At 28.4% G+C, this 14,383-nt stretch overlaps 1 protein-coding gene across 5 annotated transcripts; it reads right to left on the bottom strand.

Annotated features, from left to right (window-relative positions):
- Positions 1-21: 21 nt before the first annotated feature.
- LOC137835846 (protein indeterminate-domain 11-like) lies at positions 22-5,122 on the bottom strand. Of its 5 annotated transcripts, none has more exons than XM_068644565.1 (5): positions 4,801-5,122; positions 4,127-4,417; positions 3,609-4,005; positions 2,297-3,120; positions 22-307 (listed from the first exon to the last, which is right to left on the bottom strand). In XM_068644565.1, the coding sequence occupies exons 2-5, from the start codon at positions 4,341-4,343 to the stop codon at positions 300-302; spliced, it is 1,446 nt and encodes a 481-aa protein (XP_068500666.1). In that variant the 5' UTR covers positions 4,344-4,417; positions 4,801-5,122; the 3' UTR covers positions 22-299. The 5 variants fall into 5 exon arrangements, with proteins under 5 accessions (XP_068500666.1, XP_068500667.1, XP_068500665.1 ...); XM_068644566.1 differs by having other exon boundaries at positions 4,127-4,396; positions 4,801-4,970; XM_068644564.1 differs by lacking the exon at positions 4,801-5,122 and having other exon boundaries at positions 4,127-4,765.
- Positions 5,123-14,383: the final 9,261 nt, after the last annotated feature.

The following is a 14,383-nucleotide window of genomic DNA, read 5'->3' as shown; positions in this document are numbered from 1 at the left end:
AACCATAATAAGAAGAAAACATTGAAAACCAAAGTAATAAAACAAATGAACTAGAAATCTTCCTCAAAAATCACAATCAAAAATCTAAATCAAATATTCTACACATCATAGTCACCAATATCCTCTCCCATCAAAAAAGAATCCAATGCTTTTTAAAATCCCAATCGTATATCCATGAATGCCACTTTATACTCAACACATGCATACGTCTCCATAACCAAACATCCATGTTGCTTCTTCCATAACCATCTGTCACACCATTTCTTCTTGCTTTACTTTCTTTATTCTGCTAAATGTTTTCAACTTCCTTCAGTACCATGATCATACAGAAGTTAGTGTTGGTTTGATACAATTCATGTAAACAGTGTTAAAAGTGTGTGTGTGTGTGTGTTCTTTGATGATGAAAATTTGTATTTGTTGAACTGTCAAACAAACATGAACTTAGTTGGCTTAAGAAAGTTTTCACCACTAGTTTAAAGTTAGAAGCAAATGATGAAAGAAAAAGGCTAATGATTAAGATTTGGTTAATATAATTATGATTCAAAGCCGTCATGAGAACATTATTCATTACTTCATGATTACCAAACTATGACCAATAGTTTCTGCTGATTTTACTTGACTGCTGAGTCCTCCATGTTGGATATAACATTCACACCACAGTGCATGTTTTGAAAAATGGTCACGTCAAAATGTGTTATTTCTGCAGAAAGTGAATTGTTTTTGCTGCAACTGGTTCAAACGTGTATCAGGGTATAGTGCATGTATTCAAAGTTTAATATAAGCTTGGTATAAAATCAGGTGTACTTAAACCAAGCATTTTGTGTGCATGTTTTTACTCTGAAAGCAACCATTTTTTTAGTCCTAAAACCACACTCTGAAATTTTATCTGTAAAAGTAGAAACACACATTTTGGCCATTAACGTTGATCATGTATACTTAATGTTTATCTGTTTTCTTTAGTTCTGTAAAGCTGTTTTGAACTAGAAAATAAAGAATGCAAAGAGAGCGTGTGATAAGGACTCATCGTGTTATTCTTATCACAACAAACATACTTCAGCTTGAATCCAATGCCAAGAAAGCATAAAAGACAAAAAAATTGTCAGAAAAAATATAAAGCTATATCTAAGTACATGATTAAAAAAAGTACCACCCCATTCTAAAAGTGGAAATTTTAAAAAGATGAATATTCTATCACAATTTTTGTTTACCAATCTTAGTGTTTCACTTCATTTTTAAAAGTAAGCAAAACGTAAAAGCTGAAGATTGAATCTTCACTCCATGGCAAATCTTACCTCTATTATTTAGCATACTATAATTTTCACAATCTCAATTATTATTATTTCTTAAATGATTATAATCACACTTTATATATTTTTATTTTTAGAAATCTCACATTAAAAAAAATAGATTATTTAATTGAGTTATGCTTAAAGTTCTACATATAATATATATATATATATATATATATATATATATCCCTTATTTACTTCTATATATTTATATATTTTAATTAAAAAAATATAATTTGGACTAGTGTTAACATTAATTTTCCTTGTATAATACCATAATTGACTTAAAGAAACATTACTGCATCTATTTAGCTGCATTTATCGTTTAATGTTTAGACTGTAATCAATTTTATAACTATATCTTACTTCACAAATGAATTAAATTTTTCTGTAATGTATAATTCTTGGTTTTAGACCTTACAAAATTATTTATTTTAAATTATCATTGTAAAATCACTTTCTTTGATTTTAATTTTGTTATATATTTTACTTTTAGTCATTGTAATGTTTTCATTTTCTGTGTTTGTCCTTATACAACATGTAAAGTTTTCAGTCTCTACCAATGCTAATTTGAATTGAACAAAATTTTCACTAGGTCCACAGCAAAAAAGTGATGGTATATAGAGACAAAAAAAAAATCTAAATATATTTAGATTCCCCTTTGATTAATTTTTTGTGTCTAGGTATAGTTGTCAGAAACCCACATTCAAACAATAATTAATTATTGATAACCGATTGAAAAAAAAAACAAGAATAATGAGATTAGTGTGTGTCAAAATTAATTAATTGCACTAAAAATAAATAATATATATATGTATATATATACTAAGGTCATATATATATATAAGTACATAAATATTATTGAGACTCTGGAATGTCCCTCCCATTGGGAAGATTGAGAATATATGATAAAGAAAAGCAAAAAAAATGTATATATATTATATTATTACTATATTATAATGAAATAAAGAAAAGGAAAATGCAGATATATTTTATATGGAGCTAACCTTGCCAAGGGTTTTGGGTTTCGTTAAGTTGGGAGTTCATGCAGTTTCCCATGCCAGCGATGTTGAGAATATCAGTGTGAGAGAGGGGTCGAAGACCCAAGAAATCTCTGGTCATCGTCTCATTATAATTGCCACCGCCGCCACCACCACCGGCACGGTCATCAGCGGCGCTTGTTTTCGTGACAGCACCATGAAAAGGGTCCTCGAAAGAAGTCCCTTCAAAAGGGGAGGAGAAAGAGTTGATAACATGGTGAAGAAGTGATGAAGAAACACCAACACCAACACCAGTGGTGGTGTTGGAAGTGGGGGTCATCTGGTGGTCACGTGAGGACAAATTGAAAGAGTGAGGAGACACGTGAGGTTGTTGGTGGGTCCTAATCATGGAGCCAGTTTTGGTGATGGTAGCTCCCATTTGGGCTGCTTTCTGCAGCAACGCTGTGGCTGACATGTGAGGAGGGGAAGGCGCTGTTGGGTAGGGAGGGAGAATGGGACCACCTCCCCCACCACCTCTAGGGTTAGGGTTTTCATGGTGAGAGAAGAAGGAGGAGGAGGAGGAGGAGAGATCAATGGTGGAGGGTGGTTGTTGAAGCCAAGGGGGCATGAAACCTTCTTGCTCTTTCTTCAATGGGAAATTGTTACCATGGATCTCTTGATGATGATGATGATGAGAGGATGAAGATATCACTACTCCTGCTGCAGGTGTTGTTGGAGTTGTAGCTGAGTTGTTGGGAATGCCTATTCCCATGTCTATGCCTGTCACAGATCTTGCACTCTCCTCTGCTAATGCATCACAGAAGGCTCTGTGTGTTATGAAACTGTCCCTCCTGATTCTCATAAACAAATACAAACAAAACAAAACCAAACCCATGTCACTAAAGTGCTATAACTCCACAAATTTTCACCCTTTCTCTTTTCCCAACACCTCAAAGACAGTTATACACACACACTCCATGTTAGCTAGGCACCTGGCTGCCACTGCATTCAAATATTCTCTCTCTCAAGGGTGTAGTTTTAGTTAGGTATATTCTATACTCTCTCTCTCTCTCTCTCTATATATATATATATATATATATAGTATTAGTATCCATAGTATATAGCTTTTGTTTAGTGTGACATCTTGTTCAATGTAAGAAGGGAAGGTGGGTTTAATGTAAAAATTTGAACAAAAGAAAAAGAGATGTTGGGGTGGAATTTGGAGTCATGTAGCATGGTTCATAAATGAATGATGTGTATATATATATATATATATATATATATATATATATGATTGATATATATATATATATATAGGTGATGGGATTAGGTTAGTTACCTTGAGAAGAGAGTTCCACAGTCACATCTGTACTCTCTTGTGCCACAGGTCTTGGAGTGAGCTTTCCAGTCTGATTGAACAGCATACTTCTTGGAGCACTTGTCGCATTTCCACTTCTTCTCGCCGTGCTTTCTGCAGAAGTGCTTCTTGATGCCAGTTAGGTCCCCCAGGGCCCTTGAAGGGTCGTGGTGGACGCAAGTTGCTTCTGGGCACACATAAACCTTCTTCCTTATCTCTTTGCTCGTTCTCTGCTTCAATTTCCATGGCAGATTGTGCCCTCTTCTGTGAAGTTGGAGATTCTGATCTCTCTGAAAGCCTTTGCTGCAGATCTCACAAATGAACCTATTTGTCGCCAAAAGAGTCTTTGGAGACAACGCGACAACCTCAGCCTCCGGGTCTGAATAAACAATTAAGAAAACACCAAACAAAAAAGGAACCCAATTCAGATAAACAAGACAAGGACATACAACAAACAAACCAAAAAAAAACTAAAAATTCAGAGATATATATATAAAAACCTGGGTTGCCTGGAAGGTTTCTCTTTTTCTTTTGTGGAGTTTCGGTTTGAGTTGGTGGAGTAGCAAAGTACTGTTGTGAGTAATCAGAACCAATTTCAGTTCTGTTGCCTGAAGAAGCACTAGCTTCACCTGATGCAGAAGTCAAATTAGACATGGTTTTTGGAGCATCAAACCCTTCATGGTCTTTTCTCATATTTGGACCCTTTTGAATTCTCATGAGCCATAGCTAGATCTGAGTTTTTCGTATCTTACTACTCTTGCTAGCTTCACCTAAAACAGGAAAGGAAAAGCCTGGAACTGGATCAGTGAGAAACGAACAGAACAAAGAGGCAAAATTCACAAACCCGACAAAGAAAAAATAGTATGAGTGAGAGAAAAATGAAAATTGACACACTTTCTCTACATCTTTCAAGTGAAGCAGATACTATAAGCTTAGTTCATGATTTTCTCAAACTTGTTTGGCACCAACCCAAGAGACAATTTTTTGTTTTTTTATATATATATACCAAGAAAATCCAGTGATGTCCACACTATAATAATATGAACAAAAAAAAAACAGAAGCAGCTACTGAAAGCTCAAAATCAGAGAGAGAGAGAGAGAGAGGAAGATGAAAAGAAGCAGTCTCTTCCCTCTATATCTGAGGCAGTGAAAAACAATACCAGAAACCACATACCAAGGAGAACCCTACAGCTAACTCTGACGTTGTGCTTTTCTGTCTTTTCCTCTGTTCTCTTTCTCAGCACCAGAAAAATGTTTTCCTTCTTTATTGTTTATAATATATGTTGCCTTTAATCAAGCTCAATTATTTTTGCTATAAAGCTTTGTTTATATACAGTCCCCTCTCCCTCCCCTTTCCCTTATATTGTAAAGTAAGCAGAAAAAAGGGGTGGGAAAGCAAAGCATGTAAAAAGAGAGTATCATTTGTATATGCAGATAGATAAATAGATAGATGTAAAATATTGTATACCACACAGCATTTAGAGAGAGAAGAAGAACAGAGAAAGAGAGTGATGTTCCCTTGTGCTACTTAACATCATTGGTTGTGGACCCTCCTTGCTTTCTAAATTTTACAGTCACACACATGATTGATTCATTCATTAAATTCCAACCAGCATGGCCAAAAGCTTCTCTCTTCTGCCCTTAATTCTTTTTTTATTCTTCTCCATCTTTTTTATACTTGTTCATTCATTCCATCATCACTGTAACTATTCATTCCCATCACAAAAATGCTGCAATTTCCTAGAATTTTTGCATGGTTACACACACATATCTCTTAGGCTATGGATCTATCCATCTGCATAGACAAAGATGCCTAACGCACCGAAATCCATTGCGTCCCCCCTTATCTCAATCTCTGCATCTTCTTCATTTGTGCTCCTGTGCAATCTTTTGTCGGCCTTGTCATTTTCATTTCGTGATGGTCATTATCAGTATTAAGATAAACAATTAATGTTGCAAAAAATAGTACCATTACTTTCCTCTACCCTATACTTTCCTTAGCCAACTCTTGTAACAGTACCATTTTTTTCTCCATCGATTTTCAGACTACTAACCTTCACCCTTTATCATTAACATTAGCTTCTCATCTGAGAGTTCAGAAAAAAAGAACTGTTTGCTGATACTCATCATGCCCAAGTTGACTCCAAAATCAATAATAGAAAACGAATCATCACTCTTAATGAAATTCTTTGCTTCCATGTGTTCACAGTTTGTTGTGTATTGACTCAATCACTGGAATAATTTTTGTTTGTATTAGTTTTTTATTCTCTGCATTGGAAGAAGAATTTTTCAATGATTGAATATTAGACTTTTCAGTTTGAAGTCCCTTGGTTTAGATGTAAAAGATAGAGTGCATTTAGCTTGGAATGGGACATTTCATGGAGTTTATATTATGTTTGTTAAAAGTAGAAAAATAAATGATATTTTAGTTAAAGGTCAATTTATGCAAAGAAACTTAAAATTTAAACTTAACTCAATTTTATGAAATCAACTTAAGTCATTATAAGGTGAGGTTTGAATCTTTAATTGACGTGGAATCTTCAACACATATTTTTCCTCTTAAAATTCAACTTGTGCATGAATATTAAGTATAACTCAATCTTATAAAACTGATTGCACCCAAATATCTACTATAAAATGTTGTAATATTTTTCATTAAAAAAATTAATAGAGAAATTTTAAAATTTTGAAAGATTGTAAAATTGGAATTTGTATTAATTCTGCCATTTGTCAAACACTAAAAATATATAATTGAAAATGTTAAAGATAATGCATATATTCAGCCTTGAGAATCCCGTTGACATATGTCTGGTAGTGGTTTGGTTCTTATGCCTGATTATGTAACATACATGAATGTTTCTAAATATATTACAATTTGATTCGTACGTACGAATATTTATTTATTTTTATTTACAAATCTTAAGGTGTATGTGGGTACAGCAGAACTGCATTGTTTTTATGTTAGTTCAGCTTTCAATGAGGTTGTGTTGTCTGCACCACGTATTAACTTTAGAAAATTCGCAATACAAAAATATTTTTTTTTGTCATTATCTTGTTTTATTGTTCCATGATTAAATGGGATCTTGCACCACCATGACACAATGTGCTCTCCCAGCTCATTTCTCTCATTAAAATACTATTTCCTAATATATTAAAAAAAAAGTGAATGTAACACCATTCAACTCCTACCTAAATTATTATGATAAAAACATTTTACTTATTAATTAAGTTAAATGTAGTTGGACGATTTTTTTTTTTTAAGATTCTTAAAAATTAAAATATTTATCATTCCTTATCGAATCGTCATTTAACTATTCATAATATATAGTTTTACGCATAAGTTAATAGTTTTGATGTGAGAAAGCGTATTAAAAATCTCACATCGATTAAAGATTAGGACATTTCATAATACATTTTACTTATTAATTAAGTTAAATGTAGTTGCGGTTTTTTAAGATTTCTATAAATTATAAAATTTCAGAGTCATTTCAAATTTATCTTAAAGATGGTGGACTTATCAAGTCACTCGTTATCGGATAACATCGGACTATCTATAATATATAATATATTGTTGGCGTTTTAGAAATTTCACATCGAATAAAAATTAGAAAATCTGATAGTTTTATTTATATAGAAAGAAAATACCAAAAACTATCAATAAAATATATTAAAAAAATATTAATATATGGAAGTGTGAAGCTGTGAAAATGTCTTTATTTTCATTCCTTAATTTTGCCTTTCCAGAACAGAGGTTATGGAAATAAAGGAAAGTTGGGTGAAAAGGTGAAGGTGCTGGTGGTTTGCTAGGATTCACCATTTTTGTGGTAGTTTGGTTTATAAATATGTTTAGCTTTGAAAGTTAGGTTTTCAAGAAAGACAAAAACATTATAGTTTTTCCATTTTTAGAATTTATTTTTTATTTAATAAGGGTTTTTTTTTTAGAATAAAAGGTGTTATCCACTATTTGGGATGAGGATTTGAACAGTACAAAATTGTTAATTTTTTATTGGATTCAGAGATGGAGCTATGTTTATATAATTGGAGGACCAATTGCAATAAATAAACTTTTTTTATAGTAAATATTCATACTTTGACGAAAATTTAAACATATGATAGAAACCTATATTTACTAATGAGAAAAAGAATTATTTGTTTAAAATATTATAAATATTAATCAGAAGTTTAGATAATATTTGTGCTAATTCACACTCATTGATCCCAAAGTGAAATAAGATCCTGTAAATAAGTTGACTTGTAGACATATAGATATACGTATTTAATTGAGTATTTATTATCTCTGAATATGTTAAATTCATATTTCAATATAACATTATTGTGAACATTAAATTTTTCTTCTGTATTTTATAATACAATTGTATATTTAGTATTCAAACTCGTCAACACGAGTTAATATGAAGTAATCTCAAATAAATTAATTAACATGTTTTCACTGATCATTTGGTTAGAATAGCATCACAATATTCTTTTATAATTATTGAGAAACAAGAAAATTTTATTAACAAACTAATTGGACAAAATTAATTAAATATATTATGCATATAACTTATTATAAAATATATCATAAATTTTTTCATTTGCTTGTATAATAAAATATATAACTTTTATACTAATCTTCCATTAAATTATGTTAAATAATTTATTTATTTTCTTTCATTCAATCAAAACAAAATTAATGGAGATTAGATTGTGTTGTTACTGTTGTTGCATATGAGCGGGCATAACATTGGATTACAATAAGCATATTTAGATGAATACTTAGCTTATTATTAATTACTAGGAAGCCTTCTAAAAATAATATTTTATTAAAATACCATCATCCTAACCAATTTACAATTAAGTTATCAAATTATGTAATTAATAATAAGCTAAGTATTAATATCTTGAACTTATGTTATATCTCATGTTATGTTATATTAATGCCTAATCTAAAATATTAAAAGTAGTGTTTTCTAAAATTAACACTACAAGAAAAACGCGAATTACATACAGATTATTTCCGTATGTAAATATTAGCACCATAAAATAAAATTAGCAGTGAATGGGATTCAAAGCCAGGTTCCTTCAGCAACCAAGTAAAATTTAACCATTACACCAAGCAAATTCTTTAATTTTATTATGATTTTTATTATACTTATTATTATTAACAATACTAACAATACTAACAATATTAATAATATTAATAATATTAATAATACTAATAATATTAATAATACTAATAATACTAATAATATTAATAATACTAATAATACTAATAATACTAACAATACTAACAATACTAACAATACTAACAATACTAACAATACTAACAATACTAACAATACTAATAATATTAATAATACTAACAATATTAATAATACTACTAATAATAATAATACTAACAATATTAATGATACTAACAATATTAACATATGAATCACATTTAATTTATCTATAATCTACTTGAATCTAAACATAATTTATTATATTATCTATTAGTATGAATCAAATTTAATATATGTCATACTCATAGTCATCATATTACCTATTACATTAAAATCAACTATCATATTAATTATTATTTTACGATCATATTGACTTAATTAAGTTCATTATAGGTAGTTGGTTTTACTTGTGTGTTATAGTAAAGAATATTGTCAACAAACAATATTATCTTTTAACATAAAATGATGACTTTTACATTAACTATTAATTAAATCTCTAATACAGATTACTAGTTAGCATATCATTATAGTTTAAACTATATTAATTATTCCATAAATCTATGTAAAAGGTTGTTACTAAATAACCCTTTCTACTAATATATAATATAAATCATAATGACAAAGTGATTAAATAATTTATAATTTAAAATATTTTAAAAATTATACATTATATCAATTTTAATCTATGTAAGTAAATATTTGAAAATAAGATTTTTTTTATCGACAAAGAATAAAAAAAATTAAACAAAACATTTTAAGGATATTTCAATCCTTATACAAGAATCTCAAATCAGAAAAGAAGTGTAAGATACAAGCACCTATATAGCCATCTAACAAAAACTTCACAACTACTTATAATAACCTATATTTGAAAATAAGATATCAAATAATTTTATATTAATATATATATATATATATATAATATGAAAGTAAATTTAAATTTAACCATGAGTTTTAAAAAATTAATGATTAAATAAAGAAATATATTAATCAATATATATGTATTTATAGTGTTAAAGTTATATTAATATTATATAATTTCTTCATTTTTCTCTCTATCTATCTATATCCGGATAAAAGTAATATTACTCAAGTCAAATAAAACTACTATACACACACAATAAATATCTAAATGTATATTTATATCAAAATTAATATTAATAATATGAATATAATATTGATAATATGAATATAATATTAATAATATGAATATTAATACTAATAATATTAATAATAATTTGAATATTAATACTAATAATATTAATAATAATATTAATAATAATATTAATAATAATGTTAATAATAATATTAATAATAATGTTAATAATAATATTAATAATAATGTTAATAATAATATTAATAATATGAATATAATGCTAATAATAATATTAATTATAAAATTAATAAATATTAATAATATAAATAATATTAATAATAATATTAATAAATATTAATAATATGAATATAATGTTAATAATAATATTAATTATAACATTAACAAATATTAATAATATGAATAATATAAATATAATTTATTTTATTATTATTATTATAAATTATATTAATATGTATAAGTATAATAAAAATGATAATATGAACAAATAACTTGTGTGCTTTAGTGGTCAATGCTTCGTTTTTCTAAATTATAATCTAGCATCTTAATTCCCATTTTTTTTTCTTTCAATTATTGATTATATTTTTCATTATTTATTTTTTTTTTCTTTCAATTATTGATTATATTTTTCATTATTTTTGTCTTTTTTTTTTCTCAACTCAATAGAAATTACTGTAAATTCTGCATCTCCATGAGTATTTATATTCTTATCCTATAAACATTTATTAAGTAGAATTAGTACTAAACATTTATTAAGTAGAATTAATACTAAAATATTATTACTAGTGTAAGGGAAAAGTAAGTGAATAAATAGCATTTTTACACTACTGCTGGTTTTCGGAAGCCTTTTAAGATTTTATGTGATGGGACTTGGCAACTTTTTCAGGGCTTATATTAAGAGATTTTGTTACTCACATATTGAAACTTTGGAGAGACTTAGGTAAACTATGTGAAACATTATATAAGTCAAACATTAGATTTATGCATTTTGAATAGAAGAATACTTAGCTTCTTTTTTTATATGTTAAATTCGTATAAAGCATTATTGGAGAAAATTGAATTGCTAGTCAGACACTAGGCTCCGTAGAGAGTTGCAAAAGGTTTGATATTAGCTTATTACATATTGGATTACAACAAGAAAATATATTTGATGAATATTAATTTATTATTTGTAGGAGGTGTCCTAATATCATGATGATTTTTTTTATTTGAATTGTAAGAGACTCCATTTCCACACAAATACCACACTAAATATATATAAAAAAATAGTAATTAATAATTAATAATAAGCTAAATATTAATACCTTCAACTCATATTATATTAATGCCTTGGATTCATATTATATTAATGTCTTGAATTCATGTTATATTAATGCCTTCATGTTATATTAATGTCTACTCTAAAATATTAAAAGTAGTGTTTTCTAAAATTAAAGAAAGAAAATAAAGAGTATTTTTTTAAAAGAAAAATAAATAAATTTTACGTAGACAAAATTATTGTTTAAAGTGATATGGGTCGAGATTATTTGGGTTCGACGTGAACCTACTTGACTCAACATTGATAGGGTCAACTTGGTTCAACATAGGTTCGGATCGACTTGTTTCTACATGGGTCTCGACTGACTCAAGTCGACATAGGTTTGGGAAGACTGACTCAACATGAACTCAGGTCGACTTTGACCTTGGTTGACTCCACTCTGCCCTGACTTAGCTTGACTTGAGCCAGACCGATTCAATTCAACCTGGGTGTGGGTCAACTTAAAATCTATTTGGTATCAAAAACATGTAGGCAGTTTCTTCCTGCACTCCCACATTTTTCTTCCTGCACCTCCCACAATATCATGCAAAGACCATGTTGCCTCTATTATTTTTTAAAACCCCCAAAATGCACTTAAACTGTACTTCTTTTTGTACTTTTTTTTTTACATTCCAAATTATGGAATTCGGAAAATTTTCAGATTTACACTTCCGGTAAATTTTCGGATCCACCAATCCATAATTCAAAATATACATTCCACATTCAAAAATCTATCATTCAAAAAAAACATTTCAGATTCATCAATTCGTAACAGAAATATGCATTCTGGATTCAAAAATCCATAATTAAAAAAAAGCATTCCGGATTCACCAATCCGTAACAGAATTAGGCTTCCACATTCAGCAATCCAGAAATCAACAATTTATGCAAAAATTGCTTCTGGAACACCCCCTCATCCAGAAAACACAATTTAATCAATTTCAGATTCATGAATCCGTAATACATTACCAGATCTCGATATCCAGTAATCCCGAAATCTCCATAACCACCATGCTCCTAAAAAAAAACTTAACTTTTACCTCTACAACGCAAACAACACTTCGGCAACACAGTGTACTCCTCCACCTTGCCTCGAACAACTACAAAAACCCTCCACCAGTTGTTGATATTCAATGATGAAGATGAACAGTAATAAAGGAAGTCCAACATGGTGCCCTTTTTCAAATTATAGGTCAAAGTTAATTTTGGAATATTTAAAATTGTGGGGTACAAGAAGAAAAACGTGGGGTGCAGGAAGAAGAAGCCAAAAATGTATATAATCTATATTTAATCTATATCCAATTAAATGGATTGGACTTGAAATCCATATATATGGATTGGATTTGATATAAATCCATTTAAATTGACTAAAAGTAGGCAGTTTCTTCCTGCACCCCTACATTTTTCTTCCTGCACGCCCACAAAGTTGCGCAAAGACAAAACTGTTCCTATATAAAATATACATTTTTTTTTGTATTCCGGATTATGAAATCCGGTAAATTTACGGATTGGCGTTTATGGTAAATTTTTGGATTGGTGCATCCGGTAATCTCCCGGATTGATGCTTCCGGTAGTACATGAATGATAGTGTTAATCCAAAATAAAAAAATTCAAAACATTCATAATTGAAAAAACTATTCCGGATCCGCCAATCCGTAATTCAAAATATGCATTCCGGATTCAGAAATCCATAATTAAAAAAAATCATTCTGGATCCACCAATCCGTAATAGAAATTAGGCATCCGGATTCAGCAATCCAAAAATCAATAATTTATGCAAACTTTGCTTCCGGAGCACCCCTCATCCAGAATGCAACATGATTCACTTCCGGATTGATGAATCTGCAGCTCACTCCCAGATCCCAAAATTGTAGAGGTCAGTTTCGAAATTTAAAAAATTATAGGGTGCAGGAAAAAAACTGTAGGGGTGCAGGAAGAAACTACCCTAAAATAATATAGATTTGAATAATTATGAATTGGATAGTTTTTTTCCGCCAAACTACATGCATTTATTTGATCTTTTCAATAAAATGTCATTCATATCCTCTACTATTTAAAAACAATATACTGGAAAAAAATTAATTAAAGATTATGAAAATTAAGAATATAATTGTTTTAAATATTAAAATTACAGTTCTCTATAAAAAAAATTTAAATCCACTTCTCCTAATATATTTGTAAACTACATTCATGTATTTTTTTCTAACTTTGAAATAAACATTTACACCCTTATTTTAATAATAGAATAAACACATACTCCTTAATTTTTAAAATGTATTTGTACTAGTATTAAAATCATATTTAAAAATAATGTGAGAGAGAAAATAAGTACAGTCTCTTTTGTGATTGAAATGCCAAATTAACGTGGATCTCATAAATAGTTGGGTTCTAGAATTGTCTTTCGTTTCAGAATTGGAAATTTATAAAAATACATTTTAAAAAAGAAAATTAGAATAAACTTGTATTCCGAAAATAAAATTTCAGAAAAATCTCATTAAGACAAATCTAAAATTCGAATAATACGATTCAAAAAAAGAATTTCAGAAAAAAAAATTAAAAATATATTTCAAAAAAGTATTTTAAAAATATTGTTCTGAAAAGCCTAATAAAAAAAAATTCCAAAACTTAAATACAGAAATGTATTTCATAATACATTTTGACTTAAACTCTCTATTATTCAAATACTGAAAAGAACACTTTAATCACTAATTTGATAATTAGTTATTTTTCTAAATTATAATCTAGAATCACCTGTCTTAATTTTTATTTTTATTTTTTCAATTATTGATTATATTTTTTATTGTTTTTCTCTCTTTTCTCCTCAACTCAATTCCTTATAAATTATTGTAAATCCTGCATCTCCAATGAATATTTATATCCTTATTCTATAAACATTTATTAAGTATAGAATTAATACTAAAACATTATTACTAGAATGAATATTTTCTATTAATTCAATAAATGTTTTGTGGAATATTTTAATTTTAAGTGTTTATAAGTGTTCTATTAATTTTAGATATAGTTTTAAAAAGTATAAAGTCAAGACATATTTAATACGATGAACTAAATTAACCAATTTCTTAATTCTGAGATTTATAAAAAGAAAACTGTATTGTACTTAATT

Source organism: Phaseolus vulgaris, chromosome 5 (assembly GCF_000499845.2).
Source record: "Phaseolus vulgaris cultivar G19833 chromosome 5, P. vulgaris v2.0, whole genome shotgun sequence".
NCBI classification, from domain to species: domain Eukaryota; kingdom Viridiplantae; phylum Streptophyta; class Magnoliopsida; order Fabales; family Fabaceae; genus Phaseolus; species Phaseolus vulgaris.
This window is presented reverse-complemented; position numbering and strand designations above follow the sequence as displayed.